The 22,359-nt window shown below is 28.9% G+C and overlaps 2 protein-coding genes across 8 annotated transcripts in view; one reads left to right on the top strand and one right to left on the bottom strand.

The window, feature by feature from the left end:
- Nucleotides 1–22,359, bottom strand: part of LOC129952267 (G protein alpha o subunit) — a 213,206-nt gene that overhangs the window by 58,223 nt on the left and 132,624 nt on the right. The window lies entirely within an intron of this gene.
- The window catches only part of LOC129952265 (probable cytochrome P450 49a1), a 56,254-nt gene that overhangs the window by 33,387 nt on the left and 508 nt on the right, over nucleotides 1–22,359 (top strand). For both annotated transcript variants that reach the window (XM_056064770.1, XM_056064771.1), the window contains exons 5-13: nucleotides 12,255–12,335; nucleotides 12,454–12,570; nucleotides 12,706–12,782; nucleotides 12,939–13,134; nucleotides 13,281–13,446; nucleotides 13,519–13,688; nucleotides 13,815–13,893; nucleotides 21,927–22,029; nucleotides 22,165–22,289. In XM_056064770.1, coding sequence (XP_055920745.1) covers nucleotides 12,255–12,335; nucleotides 12,454–12,570; nucleotides 12,706–12,782; nucleotides 12,939–13,134; nucleotides 13,281–13,446; nucleotides 13,519–13,688; nucleotides 13,815–13,893; nucleotides 21,927–22,029; nucleotides 22,165–22,289 — 1,114 coding nt within the window. The remainder of the gene's footprint in view (nucleotides 1–12,254; nucleotides 12,336–12,453; nucleotides 12,571–12,705; nucleotides 12,783–12,938; nucleotides 13,135–13,280; nucleotides 13,447–13,518; nucleotides 13,689–13,814; nucleotides 13,894–21,926; nucleotides 22,030–22,164; nucleotides 22,290–22,359) is intronic.

Here is a 22,359-nt window from a genome sequence, read left to right as displayed (position 1 = left end):
ACCATTTTACCCAGACTTTACTTTAATTGCACAGCCTTGGAAAGTTACTTACAAAAAAAAAACTTTGTAGGGACCTAAACAAATAATTTATCTTTCTTAATGATTTAATATAAACAAGCATAATTTCGAATTATAAAAAATAAGCAACATGTGGGAAGATGAAAAGCAAAAGTATATCCACCTCGAGGTTGCAATTATTTTATAAAAGGTAAAATAGATCTTAAAAAACATGATTGGCCAAATATTATAATACTGATAGCTTTTTTTCTTCAACCCTAATTTAATGGTAAAGTTTACAACATTATATTAATTCCAAACTTTTCTTCTAAATAATTAATATTGAACTCTCAAGGGACCGACACAAATATTATTTAATTAGCCATTTATTAAGAGTAACTGCAACTGGTTGTTTTATTTTTCTATGAAAGCATTTCCATAAAATTCGTCCTTAAATTCGATCCAAAAGTCCACTACACCCAAAAGTGTCTAATTAAAAACAAACAAAAATAAATGAAAAATAAAAACCTATTGACTTTAAAGTTGCATAGCAGCCAACTCAACTAACCAAACCCCAAAAACCTTGCTTATTCATTTTAATTAAGAGAAATTCCTTCTGGCCATACCTGCATAACTCTTTTATTTGTGTGTGGTATTTAAGCTGATTTTGTTTTCATTTTATTTTTATAGATTATTCACAGCTAGGTAGGTACACGCAAGTTTTTCTGCATTTCGACGAATTACGTCAGCAAAATGATAAAAGAGTGCGATTTTTAAATATTTGTTTAAAGTGTACTTGAGTCTTGAAAAAATTATGTATTTAACACGCTTAAAAATTGTAAGAGGGATGACGTCAATTAAAAATATATTCATGGTCTGTGAACTTTTGAAAAACATACCACAATTTTGAAAATATCTATACATCTAGATGACACAAGGAAAAACTTAATTTAGTTAGGCTCTTAGATTATCCCTTGCACCCATATTTACATGACATGGAAGGATATTAAAAGTTGGTAGTTAGTTTAAACTTTTGTTTTTTGTTTGTTATTTTTTTTTGTTTTATTATTTAAACAATGCAAAAGAAATGAAAACTCGCATTAACCCTTGAAGCTTTGTAATAGTTTAGTTTGAAAAAAAAAGTTTCTTAAACCAAAACAAAAGACCACATAAAAAGTAACCATCAGCTTACTTAGCTTTAACTCCTTTCTATTTCTATACGTGTCAGAAGATGAAAAGTAAAACAAAAAAATAGTACCTTATTAACTTCTTGGGCTTGAGAAGAACAAAAAAAAAAAAACAGGGAAGAATTTTCGTGCAACAGAAATAAATGAAGGAAAAGAAAAGGAATTTTTCTAGCTTTTTCTTGCAACAAAAGATTATCATCATGGTGTTTTTTTTTTGTAGCATCTGAAAATAATAGATGAAGAATTTTCATTGTAAGACTTGATGCAAGATGGAAAAATGGTTTCTACTTTAGTACTTCAAGCTTTTGTCCTGTAATGTGACTTCTTTTTTTTTTTGAACATCTCTTTGATCTAAGGGCGAGTTTACACATCCGTAATTATGTTGAGTCTTTGTTTTTCTTCTTTGGTTTTATGGAACATAAATCCATTTACAGTAGTGATGTAGTGGCTGTACTTTTTAAAAAAAAAGTTTTGAAGTAAGTGTGCTTTTCAAAAAAAAAAATAAGAAAAAGCTAGAGACATTGTCCGAAATGCATGCTTAATGACATTTTTTAAAATTTAGTCCACTTTTATACATAACCTTAGTTTTTTAGAAATGAGAAAAATGTAAGAATTTCATGAAACTATTAGATGTGAAAACTATTATTGGAAAATCCTTTATGATTATATAGTTTTAGATCATTAACAACATAACCACTGCTATTAATCAATGTTAAAAACAAAATTATTAAAAATTGTGCACCTCAAATGCAATTATTATTAAATACCACTCATCCTTCATTTTTTTTTTTAAATACAAAAATAGATTTGTGGGATTAAACTGAACGAACAAAAAAACACTCATACGCCCTAGTGTACTTGGCAGATTTATTAATTAACACAAAGAGTAAATTTCCTTTTGTCTTTATAATTTTAACAGGAAATTTATGATTGAAATTTTGTAAGCTCTTTCATAGCAAAAAAATAAAATTTCATTAAATGAATACTGGTTTTCTTCTGAACCTTTAAGCTTAGGGTTCTTTAGAAAGTTATTTGATTGTTATTTATTTAAAAACAAAAACAATCTTTTATTATTATGTGATGAAAGTAAAATATAAATAGAATTTTGGGGACGTTGCTATAGAGATAGTGTTAGGAGTAAGGATTCCAGAGAGGATTTCTTCGGTAAACTAAAAGTGTGGAAATGGAAAGCTTGCGGTTCCATGGTTTAGATTGATGGTTGGGGTGGCTTTTGACACATTTTATGTACCGAAGATTCTGCGAAATTTTGAGTTCTAACAATTAGAACCCTCTCCAATGCTATATAAAGAGTCAATTCAGTTTGAAAAATATGTTTTTCTTAATAATTGTTTACGAGTAAAATGCTTACAAAATATTTTCTAAATGTCGATGAAAATATATTATAAAATTACGAGGGTGAAATGAAAGTAAATAAAATAGAATTGACAACTACGCAAGGTGGGGATCCGAACCACACTGATAACTTCCCATCACGTCTGTCGATTTGTCTTGACTATAAGTATGAAGGTTTTTGTGTTGTGTTAAAAAATGTGTCAGTTAAATTTCAAAATTACCAACAATATTTCTCATAATATAATGAAAGAGTTTAGTTCTGTTAAATAGATTTTTATTCGAAAATAAATTTTTACTAATTTTAGTAGAATTTCTTAAATTTTGTTGTTTCTTAAATAACCAAATACAAATTAGATGATTGAAATTAAATTGAGAGATATCGAGAACCGAACATCAATTTTTACCAAATTTGCGCACTTTTTTTGTAGGTTTTATTTTTTTATGAAAAAACGGCCGGTTGGATTTTTATAAAAAGAATTACTAAATATTTTCCGTAAAATAAAATAGGTTTAAAGCCAATATTTTAAATATTTTAAAAGCTATTTAAGTCGAACGTAAATTTATACCAAGTTTTAGTATTGTTACTTTTTTTAGGTTTTTATTTTTTGTAAAAAAAACTGTCAATCGGATTTTTTTTTTAAATTGTATCGAATGTTAAAAACGACATTTCTCATAAGACTAAAAACATTTCTCATAAGAAAAAAATAGCTTGAAGCCAATATCTCAAAGTTTTAAAAAGATATTTGAGTCGAAAATTAATTTTTACCAAGTTTTGTTAAATTTTCTTTAAGTTTTTATTTTTTGTAAAAAAAAACTGTCAATTCGATTTTTCTCAAAATTTTACTGAATGTTGAAAGCAATTTTTTTTTTAAAGATAAAATTAGTAGAAAGCCATAATCTAATTTTTACCAACTTTTAATAATTTTTGTTTAGGTTTTTATTTTTTGTAAAGGAAACTGTCATTTTGATTTTTCTTAACATGTTTCAGAAGGTTGAAATCAATATTTTTTATAAGAAAAAATAAGTTTGAAACCTCAATGTTATGTTTTTGAAAAGATATTTGAGTCGAAATTCAGTTTTAACCAACTTTGAGTTATGTTTTTTTTTAGGTTTTCATATTTTATAAAGAAAACTGTCGCTTAAATTTTTGCAAAATTTTATCAGATGTCAAAAACAATATTCTTCGTTGCACAAAATTGTTCTCGAGATGAAATCATATTTTAGTCGTAAATTTTCGAGGTGACAATTTTTTTTTAATTTTGTTTTATTTATATAAAAAACGTTAATTGGATTTTTTCAAAAAATATACTTGTTTAGTATCACTTTACAATGTATAATATAAAATTTAATTCAAGTCTCTAGCGTCATTGGTTCATGACATATTTAGGGTTAACCAAAATTTAAAAAAAAAAACCACGCAATTTTTTTGAGAGTCCTTTCTTCATTATTATCTGTATAGCAAAATTTATTTGAAGTCGATATCTCTTCTAGTTCTTGAGCTCCCAAACATCTTTCTAAAAATCTTTTATTCCGACTCTAAGGACCTTGAAACGTCGAGAAATGTCAACATTTTCAATTCGACAAATCGGACCCATTTCAATAACTTCTTATGGGAAGTTAATAAAAACTCAAAAAAGATAAAAAATCCTAAAACCAATATCTAACACATAAATTGTTGTTTTTCCGCATTGTTATGTAAAAAATACTCTTCAAAAATTAAAACGATTTGTTGCCTTGTCAGTTTATTTTTTTTTAATTAATTAATTGCTAATTTTGTGATGCATAAATTTAAGATTCTTCCATGTTTGAAGTCTTGTTTGTATTAAAATGAAGATTCGATGTATATACTCGTACTTCTAAAAAAGATATAGGTTTTTATTATTAAAAACCAGAAGCATGTATGTATTTCGTTCCATTTCAAAAATAGTTCACGATAGAACTAAAACCTAAACTTTTACATTTCTTCAAGACCGGCATAATTTTTTCATTAAGTTATTGACATTGTTATAGATATTATTCTATTGCCAGTTGCATTCCATCAACTATCACACTCGAAGGAATAACCATCAAATTAATCTTGATCTCAATCTTAGGTGACCTGTCAAGTGTAGTGTCTTTTTTCAGCCGCACATCAAGAATGTGGAATGCTTCATCCAACTTGTTTTGTCATTAAAATCTTTAAAATCATTGTACTAGTATCTACTCCTGAATACTTTTCTAGTTTTTAAATTCCCTCCGAACATACCTTCAACTAAACATAAAACTGATGAGTATAAATACTTATTCATGTATTAAAGGTTTTATGTACAAAATCTACATCTTTTCAAATAAAACTTGTTGTTAAAGAATACCTTTAAATTCTAATAGTAAACCTTTCTATGCCCAAATTTCAAGCGTTAAAACTCCCAAGTCACGCAACCTTGTAAAATCTTCTAACAGTCACGTTAGTTTCTTTTGCGGATATAATAATTTTGATCATATGAATAATTAAGTATGTTGTCATAGAACAAACAAAACCAAATTAACGAGAACTTAAATAGCCATTTATGAATCGAAAGAACAGGCATATAGACAACACTCTACAAACTAGCAATCAATTTCCTCAATAATTCTATTTTTTTTTTGTTTTTTTCTCAACTCTATCTCTCTAACTTTGGATGTTTAGATACCAAAATAAAAATATCAGTATTTGCATAAATTAAATCTATAAACAAATTTAACCAAAATCATCGTATTTAAGTATGAACCAACTAAGCAAACAAACCAAAAAACAACAACAATAAAAAAACTATATGTTAATAGCTAAAATTGAATTATTAAATTTCTCATCTTTTCATCAAAAAGAATTTCGCTAATATTTATTCAAAATGTTGAAAAACTTCAACCCACAAAAAAAGAAAACAACTTCAAAAATAAAAGCAAACATAACACTGAAATAATTTTTTGCACATTTTCTAAAAACTCAATACGACCTTGAATCAATTAACAATTCTTAAGTAATCGAAAAAAATAAACTCTCAAAAATTATTATTTATCCTAAGCAATGATAATTATTATCGCAAAGATATAATAATTTTTTGTTTTCATCATCATAATAAACAGATGTTAATTCACTTAATTAATTTTAGTATCGCACATAGATACTTACACACATACATACATACCGATGAATTCAAAAATGTGCGTAGATGGTAAGAAAATTAGGGTTGGGCGCGGGTTGAATTCGAATTATTCAATCTGGTACGGATTTCATTGAATCTCCAACCCATAACAGCTGTATTCTTATGTGATGAAGTTTTTGTGTGTTTCTCAGAGTCTATGTCAGTAAAAAGTGAAACTGAAGTGATGGAAGAATCAATGAACATGAGTCAATAAGTCACACAGTCGACTTCTTTTTTAGGTACATTTGTGTCTGATAAAATATGTAAAAAAAATAGAAACAGTCATGGCCAAAATAATATAAAAAACTACTAACAATTGATTTTGTATGAATAATTTTATTAACTTTTCTAACTTATGTATAAGAACTGTGGACTTATTTCTTATAAAGTACGTCAGTTTGTGGTTTGCAACTACGTTTCTGTGAATTTGAGTTTTTGTGCGTCAATTGTACAAAATACATTATATTTTTTGGAAATATTAAGCTGAAAATGGTGGGTCAAATACAATTTACAGTTAAATTGAATATGCAAAAACAGACAAAATGGAACTGTAAACATTGAAAAATCTCACCTTATCTCTTTGTTTTTATAACTCACATTTATTCATTTGTGAGTTCTGCCTAAGAATGATGGGATCGACAACTGCAACTACGAAATAAGGCATACAAACTTATACATGCTTATATAGAGAAGTCGAAAAAATTGGGTACACCGATTCCGTCTTTCTGTCTGCTTGTCTGCCAGTCTACGCCCCTACAGGCCTAACCATTATTGAATAAACTCAATCTTGGATATTAAAGTTAAAGCCGATTCGATTTTGTTTTCTCAAGAACTAATGAACCGATTTCAATATTTTATTTTTCTTCTCAAGCTCTCATACTGTCGTATTATTTCAAAATTTATAATCTAAAAAACGGGTAAATAATTTGTATCGGAAATTAAATGTAAATCGTATATTAAAAAAATCTAAGAAACTGCATAGATTAGGTTAGATTAAAGTGGCTGTCCAAGATGGAAACGGACACACTTAGGCCAGTTTTATTGCCCATTGTGATACCACATGAATCTTGAAGCTTCCTCCTAAACATACTAAACAAATTTTTTTAAATAAAAATTTTATAATATAGAAAATAAATTTAAAAAAGATTACGAAAAAAAAATTATAAATCAAGTTTTTTTTTTTGATTATTTAAATGGAATTTGAATTTTAAAAGAGAAATTTCTTTTAATAGTAAATTTTTAAATGTAATTTCTATTTTTAAACAGATATAAAGGAATGCAGGAGCAAGTTCGTACGATTCAGCCGTAGACTTTATTTCATTAAATTTGTCTACGGCAAATTCACACATTTAAAACTTTATGTACAAGAAAACTTCACGAACTCCATCCTTAAGTTCTTGAATCAATTGTAGAAGATTTAGCATAAACTTAATTTTGCACGTGGCTTTAAGGAAAAAATCCTAAATTTTGTGATTAAAAATACCAGTTACAAAATTTGGTGGCCAATCTTATCACCTCCGGAAAAACACGGTCAGGAAACTTTCCTTGCAAAATTGCTTGAGTGTGTGTTGAAATCAAAACAAAATTAAATATATTAACAAAAAAAAACCATTTCATATCTTCGAGCAGCGGAGATGTGGCCACAATGTTACAAAAAGCATTATCTTTCTCCTTTTTTTAAAATGTTTTGTTTGTATGCATTTCTTATAAATTGCAACTTATTGTAGTATTTTTTTTAATCAGTAAGACGACTGTCGAAATTGTAATACTTTTTTACTAAATACCGAATAATAGAAAAAAATCTTTTAAACTATCAACATCCTTTTATTGACGTATTGCGAACAGAATCCCGAAAATCGAAATCTCGAAAACCCTAAAAATCCAGCAGCCCAGATATTCCAAAATATCAAAAACAAAATTTTTATTATAGTCTTATTACAAAAAAATTTGTTTTATGTTGGGAGTTCTGGGTTTTTGAATTTTCAAAGTTTTAAAATTCTGGGATTTTGGTTTTCGGGATTTTTTCCGTCTCCTTATATAGTCTTTATATGCTTGAAACCTTTAAAGATTGTTGGCATAACATCAGTACTTAAGGGATCATCAAAAAAATAAGTAAGTAAAATGTGTCTTAACAGTAAAATAAGATGCTAAAGACATCGATTGTAGCATGGGCTGTTTGACATGGCGATTTTTTCAGTTTCTGGTAAAAAAAAACGTAGACTTTTATGAGGCCTAGGTGACCGAGATAAAAATGCAGCTCCCCAACTTTGAAAAAATGTATCAATATTTTGGAACGTTTTAAATTGTTAAACGAGTCTTTTCATTCAACAAAGTTATAATGCTGATTTTTCGTCAATATTTCGAAAAGGAATCGGCTGTCAGTTGCAAAACAACTTATGACTACTAGATGACCTACCCTGTACTACATAATCAAAATTGTTTTGTTCTAAATTTAAATTTAAATTGAAGAATTTTATGGATCTAAGAAAAGCATTCTAAAACAGTCAATAAAATATTAATACATTTGTTAATAAATGAAAACTGAAAGCATACAAATAATTCTGACAATGACTGTAGAGTTGCGAAATGCTACACTGCGCACTGTATCCACGTATAAAAACGAATCTAGACATCACAAAACAAATGAAACGTATTTTATTTTACTTTAGCAACGTTTTTTTTTTTAGTGTCGTTGTGGAATATAAATAAAATTCAAACAGAATATAACAATAAAAACATTCAAAGTTATAAAAATAAATAGTGCCACTATACTCGTGTGTCTATATACACAACGCAACGTTCGCCTGCCACCTCCATTGCTGCCACAACCAATGATCGACGCGCCGCATTGCGCCGCGCCGTACTGTCTACGACTGTCGTCACCCTGCCAGTCTGTCTGCACGCAGCAAAAACTGAGATCTTTTTCTTGTTGTCTCCGCATCCGCAGCCAGCACCAGTAAGACCATCAATTTAAGTTAGAGCTTTTTTTTTCTGTGACTCAACCTGACAGGTAATAAATTGACAAATGTAAAAGAGAAGAAAAACACAGAAAAACTAAGCATTCGGTTCTCTGCAGGGGCTTATTAATTTGACATTGACATTGTCACAAACATAAACTTTCAATCACTTGGTAGGATAGGTAAGTGTACAGGTTAGCTACTGCTAAGCTGATACCAACAACGTCAAACACGTCGTTAAAGAAGCGATTAACTGTTCTTTGACGCAAGTCAAGTTGGACCATCACACTCCATTTTATATGAAATGGTCTAATTATGCAGATACATATGAAAAATTCAAAACAATAAACATTGATAACATCGATTAATGCCCGTTTAATGGTTCGGTTTGAGTTCGCTTTGACTCTCAGAAGTAGCCGTGTTTTATTTGTACAATAATTCAAAAAATATGTAGATATTTAAAAATGCAAAATTCTTGAAATATCTTCTGTTAAAACCGCATTTACCGCAATTAAGGTAAAATAATGGATTTATGTATATTTTTATTGTTTTTTAACGACTTTGCGGTATTTTTGTGGGGCATTTTTGTTTCGAGAAAATCAAGCATTAAAATATAAATTTACATATATGAAGATACACTTTATCTTTTTAAGAGTACTTGCCACAAGTACTTGCAGCACTTAATAACATTTTTTGAATAATTTTGACCATAATTTAAATTCCATGATAAAGCTTTTTCAACAAATAAAGATGCGTAGAGAAAGTGTAAAATTATTATTATTATTTCGTTCTGATTAAAGAACTAGTTCATTGTTTTTTTTATGAGAATTTAATTGATATAAAATAATAAAAAGAATTTAAAGCTCATTTGACTTTCTTATTTCAAATAAAATAAAAATATTTTCTTTAAAGTAAAGAAGTATGATAAAATAAAATAAAAACTTGCTTCTCTATAAAAAGAGTCTTTTTAAAAAAGTACCAATATAAGATTAAAAAATATACCTGTGAAATAAGTTTGTGTTCAAAGATATAAATGTCATTTGATTTGATGAAAAACCTACATTTTTCAATTTTTTTGTTTGAAAATCGTTAGACCGGTTTTATTTAAAGTAATTTTTGTATATATACAAATTTTCCATTTTATCTTACAAATATTTTTGTTATGTAGTTGAGTTGTTGAATGATTGAATAGAAATTAAGTCTGGAAGAATCATCATTATATATATTATTTCGGTTCTCATATGGAACTAACTTTAGCAAATAAGGTGTCAAAACAAAGAGAATTTTCTGTGAACCATGCGAATTGTATTTTATTGAATATTAATTTATAATTTGTTGATAAAACTTAACCTTTCATTATAATAAAAATAATAAATACTCGGAAATTATTATTGTAAGGGAAATGGTTTGTGTATTTGAATGAACTTATCGAATACACACCATTTTTTGTCGGTAAGCTAGTTTCATTCCAAGACACAACTCATCCCGAAAATGAAAGATACTTCTAAGTATACTTAAAGAAAACAATTGTTTGTTTAACTAGTTCGTTCAAAGCTTTTTCCTTTGGATAGCTTTATTTTAATTTTATATTAGAAGAACCAGGATGGAAAATAAATTATCTGAAGATAAGAAAGAGGCAAAACATGTATGTTTAAATTGTAAACCGATCGCCTATTGGTTGTGCAGTTACTAGTTAGGTAGGTCTCTAGTTCATTGGCGTACTCAGCTTTATGCAGGTAGATAGATAAGGAAATGTTTATGATGATAATGAAAAAATGTTAGGTACTTACTAGAATCCAATCACATTTCTTCTTTCCTACAAGTTTTCAGCGCAAACATGGAGTTATTACGTTCAGTTTAATTTGTTCTTTAAAGTTAAACAAAAAAAAAAAAAACATACGAACAGGTACAAGAAATTGCTATTCATGTATTGTTTACAGTCAGGCTCCTGTGCGTTTTGGATCTTAGTTATGAAGTGACACGAAAGCAGTAGTTGTAGAGGTTGTACGTAATATAAAAAAGAATAAGTGATAATATTGCGGATTTGAGCCCTAGTGGTGTGTGTTCTATTTTTTGTACTCCCTTGCTTAGAATTTATTGGAAAAGTCAAAAAATAATTCAGCAAAATTGTCAACCTTTAATATTAATAGTTAGTACTTGTAACACGTAAACTTTGATCTTTTATCCTTACATTTAGAATTGAACTTTATTTTCATAATGTACGTTTTAAAAATGATTTCGGACCAGTGACTTAAAAAAATATCTTACAAGACTTCAATCAATTTTATCTTAGAACAAAAGCCCTTTCTTCAAAAAATTGATTGCTCGCGGAAAAAGAAAATGAAATGGCAACCAAACTGAGCATAAATCAATAGACAGCTGTCAAAAAGACTTGTATCGAACGAAGGATTGCCATATTGAAAACCACGCGTACAAAAAAATGACTTTTGTAAAAATAGTTTTTTTGTGATGCTTGATTTTAAGATTAAAACGGTCGGTCTTTTGATATTGCACAATATTTTTTAGCGTCTAGGGATAATATTTCGAGTTTGTGCAATATTATTTAAGAAAATCATTGTATACACAATGTTTGTTCTTTTATTTTGAAATTTGAAGAGTAAAGACCTCCTCGAGTGAAACTGAAGTTGAAAACACTTATATTTGAATGTATCGACGTGTTCGCGACTCTGCCGGCTTTGTGGAACTTAAAGATAAAAATATTTTAATACAAATTGGTTACATTTATTTATTTTATATTTGAAGAATCTAAATTAAGAATAAAAATGTTAGTGAACATTTAAAAAATCTATCGGTTTGTTTTTGAGAATTTGCTATTTTTGGCCAAAAAATGTATGGGGACTACTGTTATCTATAGGCCTAAACCTTAATTTCTAAATTTGAAATTAATATATCAAATGGTTTGGGCTCTAAGCGCGAGGACAGAAAGACAGACGGGCGAAACCAGGACCCATTTTGTTCGACTATTGTAATATAATGATTGATTAAAATCTCGAGTTTGAAATTTTCTACAAATGCAATACTTGCCATATAGTTTTTATAAGTCGCAAGTTAAAAGTGAACAACATGAAATATTTCTTTCCCAATTCAGGGAAAAGAACAGCAACTTATAAAGAAATTTAATTTCTTGTATACCAATCATTGAAAATAATTTTATAAAAATTTGTATTCTGAAAAAGTGGTGCAGTTGTAGTATTTTGACGCGATGCAGTTTTTTAGAAACTTGAAGGAACTATTGACGCTGCAAAGCAGCTTTCATAAAGAAAGCATCATTCACCATGTTGTCTACACGCTTTCAGGATGGAAAACTCTTGAAATAAATTGAAATGATTGATTTTTTCATTTATCTCCATTGTATTATTTAACTTTTTGTCATTGGGTGGACATAATAATTTGTTGCTCTTATATGGATGCACCATTTTCTCATCCGAAAGCACAATAATATCTTTTTTTGTCTGCAAAACAAATACTAAATAAAATTACCTTTAGATACTTTATCTTAAGCACATACATACACACATGTTTCTGATAAATTCAACAAGTAAAGTAAACATATTTTTTTTGTTTTCTTCTCTTTATAGACCATCAATGCCATCCTTGAAGCACTACAAAGGACAATTGCGTAGAGATTTTTTTGGCGACGTTGCTGGTTTAATTGGAGTGTATGTAAAAATAAAAATAAATATAAATATAAGAACAAAAATTCATCTACTTTTTTAAATTACGAAACTTTTCAATTTCTTTGCCAAATGTTTAAATTTAAAACACAACAAAAATCAGTCATGGAAAATCATGGGAAACTTTTCGTCAGGAAGTACAGCACATCCTGCTACAGCCCAACACAGCAAAAAAGTACATTCCTCCACTTAATGAAATTGCGTCAGAATTCATGACAAGGTACATTGTACATAGTTAACCCACCACCCACATCCACTTATGTACGTGTGTGGTGTGGTGAATTTACTCATTCGAAAATTTTGTTTAATTAACAAAATTCTATACATAAATATACATATATTTCTCCAAAAACAGAATCCATGAGATGCGCAATGAAAATGACGAACTACCCGGAAATTTCCTACACGAACTTTACAAATGGGCACTTGAATGTAATCAAATATTTTTTTCTGACTTTTTTTTTAATAAAAACCAAAACCAAAAAGATAAAATTAAGTTGAATCGCAATCAAAACTGCAATTCATACTTTGATCAACCTCAAAAATCCTACCAAATAAAAATTATTTCTTTTTTGAATCTACATAAAGCTGTCGGTCGAGTTTCATTGGACACTCGCCTCGGATGTTTATCCCCCGATGGAAATGAGGATTCCAAAAAAATAATCAATGCAATCAATACGTTCTTCTGGGCAGTACCCGAACTTGAGTTGCGAATGCCAATTTGGCGTTTCTATCCGACCAAAGCGTATCGTTCCTTCGTTTCGGCTCTTGACAGTTTTACAGAGTAAGTATACGAGTATATATAGACACACAAATTTTCTTCAAGTCATTTTCATTTTCATTTTTATATTCGAAATCGAAGTGAAATGAAATGAAATGTTTGGCCATAATCATCAATGATTTCCTTTCGTTCTTTGCCCACCCACTTAGAATCTGCATGAAGAACATCAGCTTGACCATGGACAGGGCACACAGCCGAACGGATGTTCGGGACGAGGCTGATATTTCAATTGTCGAACGAATTGTTAATAAAACCGGCAATCACAAATTGGCCGCCATTCTTGCGTTGGATTTATTTTTAGTTGGAGTCGATACGGTGGGGGTTTTTTGAGTTTTCATTTTTGAAATTACGATGATTCTATATGTTTATGTCTCTCTCTCTTTATAGACTTCGGTGGCAGCTTCTTCGACAATCTATCAGTTGAGTAAGAATCCCGATAAACAAGAGCTGCTTTTCGAAGAGTTGAAGTCAATATTTCCCAATCGGGAGGCGGAAATAAATCAAAACGTCTTAGAGCGGATGCCATATTTGCGGGCATGCATTAAGGAGACTCTAAGGTTCGTATAAAATGTCCAAAACACAATGTAAGGAGGAGTTTCACGTAGGACGAAGGAGACTTAAAAAAAAAAATAATGATGATATTTATTTTTTTGTGTGTTTCCTTTCTATGGGATTTTTTATAGAATGTACCCTGTGGTTATTGCCAATGGAAGGAGTCTTCAATCGGATGCGGTCATTGGAGGATATCAAGTTCCGAAGGGGGTGAGTTGAATTTAATCTTCTCTCGTCTCTCTAGCATGTATAGGTCTATTAAGTTTCTATGTATAGTATTATAGTAAGCTCCTACCAAGCTTTGCTGGAGGATCAGTAGTCAAGGATTGCATTAAATCCCATTCGAATAGGTTGCAATTTTCTCATATATGAAAAAGTTATTGTAAAAATCTTCATTTTTCGTTTATTATTAGTTTTTCGTTTCAATATTGGTTTGACATCTACTAACAGACAGATACACAGACACAGACAAAAAATAAATGTGTGTCAAATAAAGGAAAAACCATCGACAATTTTACACATCTTATGACCTTTAGAAGAAGAGGAAATTATTTTCAGTATAGAACCACTAAAAGTAGATGGTAGGAAGCATGTGGGATTCTTAAGAAAATAAGGATTTTCAGATTTATTGCTTCGATTACAGATTCTTGATAGTAGTTTGAGTGTCAAGTTAGAAGTTTTCAATTGTAATAAAAAAAAGAGAAAAACTTGTGACACAAGAAATAAAAAAGAAACCAATTTTAAATTAAATCTTTTCCCATTCTATGGATAAATGAGTTCGTCGGAAAGGAAAAATTATATCAACTCAAGATTAGTGAGGTTTCAAAATAATTCTTTTTTAAATGAAAAAGCAATTTCTTAAAGTCGATTAATTACTACTTTTCCTTAACTTGTTTCTAAATTTCTTTTAAAAATAAAGAAGGAAAAACAAAGAACTTTCTGATTAATCGAAAAGAAATATATGTATCAACATTAATTCAGGATTTTTTTGTTTTCTTTTAACTGATGGTGACAAAGCTATTAATTTTCGTCAATCTTCTTCTGATAATGATGGGATTTCATTGAATTTGAAATAAGATTAAATGATTGTTTTAGAATTTAAAAAAAGGTAGGTAACGACTTTAAAGGAAATCCTGAAATAAAAAATAAAATCCTTTTTTCTAAGTGTCAATATACATGAAACTGATTTACGACTTTAAAATGACGGATTTATATTTTAAAAAAACTCAATAAAATTAAAGAACGTATACGCCTAAGTACAACACTTGAAAATAACATTCTTACGATGAAGATAACAGAGAAAAGTAGAGATTTATAACTGAATTTAACATGTTCAATAGTTCCATACAAAGAATATTAAGTTTTGTTGTTTTTTTGCAAGCAATCCTGGAAAATTGGTAGTTTTCAAAAGAGTTCTTAAGTTTTTATGAATACTAACTTTTCAAACTATCCAACAAAGTTTTGTTATTGTTACTATTTACTATTTTTGTTGCATATTACTGAAGCCTTAGTAAGCCATAGTTTAAAGCTAAAAATGAACGTGTGAAAAACAACCAAAATTCGTCAGTTGGTTTATTTTCTGATCATATCGATATTTCGAATGCAGTTAAACAATATTTTTGTCGCTTGAGAAGAGTTGCCACGTCAAAAATATAATCTTACCTGAACAATTTTGGGCTTTCGAGTTACATTTCAAGTGTTGGGGCTAAGGTGTGACACACAATTTAAGACAATTGAAATATTTAAGCTTTTATTTTGAATAACACACTTTTTGAACAAAAACAAAACCACTCTATTATTAAGTTAGTAGTATACTGAAGAAACTGTGCGCGTCGATCAAGAACACTTGAGAATGTTGCAGCTGTTTACCGTAGTTTCTCCATCGATTTTTTTATTAAGTCATGGCACGAACTCATTATATAGTGCTTGGATAAAGATTTAAGGCTTGCAAAGGTCAGTTAAAACAAAAATGCAACTCGTTCAATCGCAAATGGTGGTGATATTGTATTTTAACCCTTCGAAAAAGCAGTAGACCGAGCTATTATTAATGTTTCTTTTGCCGAAATTGAAAGATTTGATGTGGCGTACATTTGTCTTTGAAAAAAATTGTCCTGATACTAAAAAATACCCCTTTTTCCGACTTGTAGAATTGAACATTTTGAAATTTCTCGACGTCGCAAGGTCCCTAGAGTCAAAACAAAAGATTTGAAAGAAGTATGTGCGTGCGTGTGTACGTACGTTCGCTAGGTTTTTTTCGTCGTCCATAGACCAAGAACCAAAAGAGATATCGACTTAAAATAAATTTGGATTATAATGCAGGAATATGCAGAAAGGGCTCTCAAGAAAATTGCGTATGTGGTTTTTTTACCATAGCAGTTTAAAAAAAAGGTGAACAATTTGGTTAACCTTAAATTAATATCTCATGAACTAATAATGCTAGAAACTTGAATAGCAAGTATATTTTTGGAAAAACTCCAATTAACCTTTTTTTTATAAATCTAAAAACCTGAAAATTTTACGACTAAAATATGATTTCATCTACAAAACAATTTTGTGCAACGAAGAATAATGTTTTTGACATCTAATTGACAGTTTTTTTTATAAAAAAATAAAAACGTACAAAAAACATTACTCAAAGTTGGTAACAACTGAATTTAGACTAAATAACCTTTTCAAAAACTTAAGATTAAGACTCCAAACTTTTTTTATCTTATAAGAAATATTGTTTCCAACATTCTGAAAAAAGTTGAGGAAAATCGAATTGACAGTTTTTTTTAACAAAAAAAAATTAAAAACCTAAAAAAAGAATTAACAAAAGTTGGGATAGATTGATTTTCTCAAACATCTTTTTAAAAATTTAGATATTTTCTTCAAACTTTTTTTATTTCATAGAAAATATTGTTTTCGATATTCAGCAGTTTTTTTTTATAAAAATCCTACGGTTCGATTTTGCATACAAAAATAAAATCTACAAAAAATAGTACACAAATTTGGTAAAAATTGATGTTCGTTTCTTGATATCTCTCAAATTAATTTCATTCATCTAATTTGTAAAAATTTAAGAAATGCTACTTAAATTGGTAAAAATTTGTTTTCGACTAAAAATCTATTTAACTAAACGAGATTTTCAAACTAGACTATTTCTTTATATAAAAAACATTGTTTGTAATTTAAAAATGTTTAAAAATAATTCAACTGACAACTTTTTTAACCCAACACAAAAACCTACAAACTTTTAAGCAAGACAAATCGACAGACGGGATGGGAAGTTATCAGTGTGGGTCGTAACCTAGCCTCTTTTTAAAACCTTATTTGAAAACGATATCTATAAAATAGTATATGAAAGTATATTTATACGAAAACCATAGTTTTTAACAATTGACACAACATTTGAAGATCACATTCATATTCCAATTTAAATGTTGATTTTCAATAGTTCGGTTCACAAAAATATAACAAAGTATTAATTTAATTAAAAGAAATGGTTAGCAAATATTTTGTTTAAAGAAATATTTAACCATATCAAAAAGTTGAAAATATTTAATAATGTTAAAATCAACCACAAAAGTATGCTGTGCTTTTCACTAAACATTTTGGTTTTGTAGTACACCTACTTACGCACTTCTTCTTCTTATTTTATTGGCATCCTTTAACAATAGTAACATAAGCTATCTACGATACGAGTAAGTCTGAATCTTTTGTTGGCCTTGGAGATTCATGAAACTTATTTAAGTTTTAGATGGAAAGCATTCAAGCTTTTAGGTCAATGAAGCATGAAATGCAAAACTATAAACTGCGAATAATTCATTGAAAAAATAGCTCAAGTAACTCTATGAATAAAATGTTTTGTCATTCGACTAAAGCGAAAAATTAAAACAGTTAACAGAATCAACAAAAAAAAAAAGATCTATAATAGTCGCGACGAGATTTGAAATAAAACAAATTACGAGAAAAATCACAACACCATCAAAAAAGCTTAACCGCCAATTCAAAGAAATACGAGTGATTTCATTCTGGCTTCTGTCACGGCACAATTTATGATCAAGTTTAATGTTTTTTAGACTTTCTGTCAAATATAAAAAGTATTATCCTATTTAAAACAAGACAAGCAAAAAGTTGACTTTTAGAAACTGCCTTGCTTTTGAGTAAAATGTGAATGTGATGCTGCTCTTTAACAAAAACTGTCACCACAAAAAGTGCCTGGTTCTCGTCATAAAATAAGCAGCTTCAGATATCAAATGACTTTGATTTAAACATAATAAATCAAAACAATAATAAAAAACATAAAAACAATACAAATTTTAGTGACAACATTTAGTTGCTCTCCGGAATCCTACCCTCAGAGTGGTGAAGGACATTTTTGAAAAAATAGAAAAAAGATTAAACATTAGAAAATTGCTTTTATGTCACCATCATAAGGAACAAAGTCCTCCATGACGGACGCTCCACGATCGTTCACTAGCGCACTGTGACAATAAAATAATTTATTATTAATTCGCTTGAAATGCTTTGCTTACGAGTTATCTTCCTGCATGAACAATACAAAATTAAAAAATAAATCCTGTCTTTTGTCCTTACAATTTTTTCTTTTATCGACCATCGTTTCTTTTTTTTCTCTTTTTTATTCAGTTTGTTTTTTTATCTTTATTGGAATTTCCTTTTTCTTCAGGGGATTGTTATTTATTTCTTATATATTTATTTATTTATAGAAAAAGTGGGATGAAAATTGTTGAAAGAATGTTTTAACCTCGAAAGTGTACAGCTCAAACCTCAGATGAATTAAATAGGTAGAAAAGAAGTACAAATTCTCACAGAGAACAATAAAACAAAAACAAACAGGAGTATCTCCTGAGAAAAGGACGACTTTAGATATTCACCATCAATAAAAAGTAGATCCTGTCTGTGATATATTGTTTTACCAAGGATGGTATAGTTGTTGTATTTCATGGTTTATTTGTATATTTGTGCATATGTTTATGTGCATTCGATATTTTTAATTAAAACAATACATAATGCAATCTGTGTCCACGCTCCAACAAATTCGTAAGTTTTAAATTCATGGTCATGACTCTTAACAAAAATAAGCAGGAAGGTTGTTCGAAAATAAATAAAATATCAGGTATAAAAAACATATAATATTTACGTTTTATATTATTTATAACAGAAGTTCCATTGCAGCAAAAAAAGTCACAAAATATCTTATTTCAATGATGTAATGAATTTTTATATTTTTGGTACGGGGTGATTTTCAAAAATCTTAGTTATGAATCGTGTTAAAGAAATTTAACTGACTTTTGGACTCAAATGAGATCATTTCAATTTATATTCGATCAGATTCTTTCACATTTTTCGACGTCTCAAGAGTCTAAGCCCACGGTACATTTGTTAGTCCATAAGTTTAAGGTCCCTTTTTTCGTTTAAAAAATCTCATAAACAACTAGAGATATCGACTTGAAATACATTTTGTTTTACAGAAAATAACATTAAGTTGCGCATAAAAGAATTTCAACAAAATCCATATTAAAAAAAATTAATAAAAAATTTGAAGAGAGGCTGAGATGCGACCCACACTGATAACTTCCTATTCCGTCTGTCGATTTGTCTTGCTTAAAAGTTTATAGCTTCCCGTGTTGGGTTAGAAAAGTTGTCAGTTGAATTATTCTAACAAATTTTAAAATAACCACCAACAATATTTTTCATATCCAGAAATAGTTAAGTTAAAAAATCTAGTTTTGTTAAATGGATTTGTAGTCGAAAACAAAGTTTTCCAATTTTAGTAGCATTTCTTCAATTTTTACAAATGGGATGAATGATATTAATTTGAAAGAAATCAGAAACCGAACACCAACTTTTACCAAATTTGCGTACTATTTTTTGTAGATTTTATTTTTTTATGAAAAAACGGACTGTTGGGTATCGAAAACATATTTTCTGTGAAATAAAAAAAGTTTGAATTCAATATTTTCAATTTTTAAAAAGCCATTTAAATAGAAAGAAAATTTTTACCAAGTGTTAGAATGGTTTTTTATTTTAGGTCTTTAACTGTCAATTAGATTTTTGACAGCAATATTTTTTAAAAGATAACAGTAGTTTTAAGCCAGTATCTCAAAAAATTAAAAAGATATTTGAGTCGAAATTCAATTTTTACCAACTTTGAGTAATGTCAGTTTAATTTTTCTCAAAATTTTACCAGATATTAAAAACGTTATTTTTCGTTGCACAAAATTGTTTTGGAGATAAAATCATTTTGTATTCGTTAAATTTTCGAGGTGACACATTTTTTGTACAGTTTTTTGATTCATAGAAAAACTTATTTGCAGGCGATATCTCTTTTGGTTCTTGACGACGAAAAAAACGGTAGCGAACGTAAGAAGGTACGAAAGTACATACATACATCTTTCTAAAAATCTTTTATTTCGACTCTAGGGACCTTGAAACGTCGAGAAATGTCAAAATTTTCAATTTGACAAATCTGACCCATTATAATAACTTATACTATGAGAAGTTAAAAAGAAGCTGGGATGCGACCCACACTCATAACTTCCCATTCCGTCCGTCACGTTGGTCGATTTGTCTTGTTTAAAACTTTAACAAAATGTTCATAAGATATTGAGATATTGAGAATCGAACAACAATTTTTACCCATTTTCCGTACTATTTTTGGTAGATTTTATTTTTTTTGAAGAGCAACTGACTGTCGGATTTTAATAAAAAATTGCAAAATTTCGAACATAATATTTTCTGTAAAATGGAATTAGTTTAAAGCTAATATCTTTAATTTTTAAAAAGATATTTGAGTCGAAAATCATTTTTTACCAACTTTTAGTAATGTTTTTTTTTATTGAATAATTTATTTTTTGTAAAAAAAAATTCGATTCGATTTTTCTCAAATATTTACCAGATGTCAAAAACGTTATTTCACAGAAAAAAGCTTAAACTTCCATAAAGATTGCATACTTTTAGAAGTTTTTTGTGAAATTTTAACTGATTACAAAAATGATGATTTGTTTTTTTGTTTTACTTTAATTTTAAGTTTCGATACTTTTTAAGTTCTTTAAAGTCTTTTTAAAAATATAATAATATATAATATTTTGTAAGGAAATTGCCTGTAAATGATTTTTGTTAAAGCCTTTAACTTCTTAGTCACTTCAAAATTTCTTTAAAATTTGAAACCTTCAACTATCGGAGTATGCATCCAATGGTTATTCCGTTCTTTGAATTTTTGTTTTCATCTCAAATTGTAAAATTAAATTGGAAAATTTCTAGTTAAAGGAAGCTACCCTGACGAATAACCTTCAAAAAGTTTTACTGCTGCCGATGCTACTTCAACAAAAAAAAAACTTAACTTAATTTACTGCAACGACTGCATTCAAAATAATGACACCTTTCACTTAACTATCAATAAGAACTTATACTCAGAAATATTATCGCTTAAAAGCTTTTACAGTCAGTTTCAGTAAATTTTTGTCAAAAAAAAAATAAATAAAAGAAATCCTCTCTTTTGATATAAATCTGAATCAGTTCCCAAAAAAAATAAAGTTTACCTCTTCAAACAAATTGCACTCAATTTTACCTTTTCAAAATCCTCAGATAAACTTATACGTGCTTCGTACTACAAAACATACCGACTTCTATAGCTTTTTAAGGTAAATTTACCATTTTTTGAATGCGCAAAAAGGACACAAAAGACGCTTCTCGTTAACCTAAAGGTATATTTCGTCTAGATGGGAATTTTCTTGTTGTTGTTTTTTTTCTGTGTCGCGTCACTTCATCAATTACTTTCACATGAGTTGAACAAATATAGGTACCCACAATTTTACTTATAGACACGAAAAAGAAGTAACTAGCCAATAACCTAGATATCTATGGACATTAAGTTGATATAAATAAAAAAACGAAAAAGGATTTAAGGCTTCAATTTTAATAAAAAAAAGGTAATTTCGTTGTCAGTCAGTCAGTGAAAAATAAATGAAAGCTTTGCCATCAAAATAAAAAGCATAAGACTTCGACTAAACAAAACCACCCATGGAAAACCATCCCCACACTTATAGATAAAAAAGGGGAGGTTTTTCATTTCATGAAGCATTCGAAGCGAAAAGCCACTCTCCAACCCTCGTTTCGTATTTTTTTTAAGCTTAGAAATGTTCTCATTTTCTCTCCATACGAGTATAACTGTGCATTTTGTGTGTATGTATATTTAATCATATTAAAATTGATGTGAATTTTCCTTCGTTTTTCTGTAGACTCATGTGATTTTTCCACATCTAGTTGTGTCCAACGATACAACATATTTTCCAGAGCCAAAACGTTTCATGCCCGAACGTTGGATGAAGCAAATTCAACCAAGTGAGTACCTATATTTTCTATTCTGTCTCTTTAACAACCCTTCAATCATTCATCCCCATTTGGAAATACTCCCTTTTCTTATATTTCTCTGAGTTAATTCCAATTTGTTTTTCAATTTTTCGTGTCTATATGAAGGCGTTACATGTCCACATGCTGGTCAGAAAATTCATCCATTTGTGAGTTTGCCCTTTGGATTTGGACGACGAATGTGCGTTGGTCGGAGATTTGCTGAAATTGAATTAAATACCATTTTAGCCAAGGTACATATTTCCCCCACCAGAGGAGCTCTATCTTCTTCTATAGTTTCAAAATAAAAACACAAATGACGAC

This window comes from Eupeodes corollae, chromosome 3, assembly GCF_945859685.1.
Source record: "Eupeodes corollae chromosome 3, idEupCoro1.1, whole genome shotgun sequence".
Classification (NCBI taxonomy): Eukaryota; Metazoa; Arthropoda; class Insecta; order Diptera; family Syrphidae; genus Eupeodes; species Eupeodes corollae.
The sequence above is the reverse complement of the archived record's forward strand: the minus strand, read 5'-3'. Positions and strand labels throughout refer to the sequence as shown.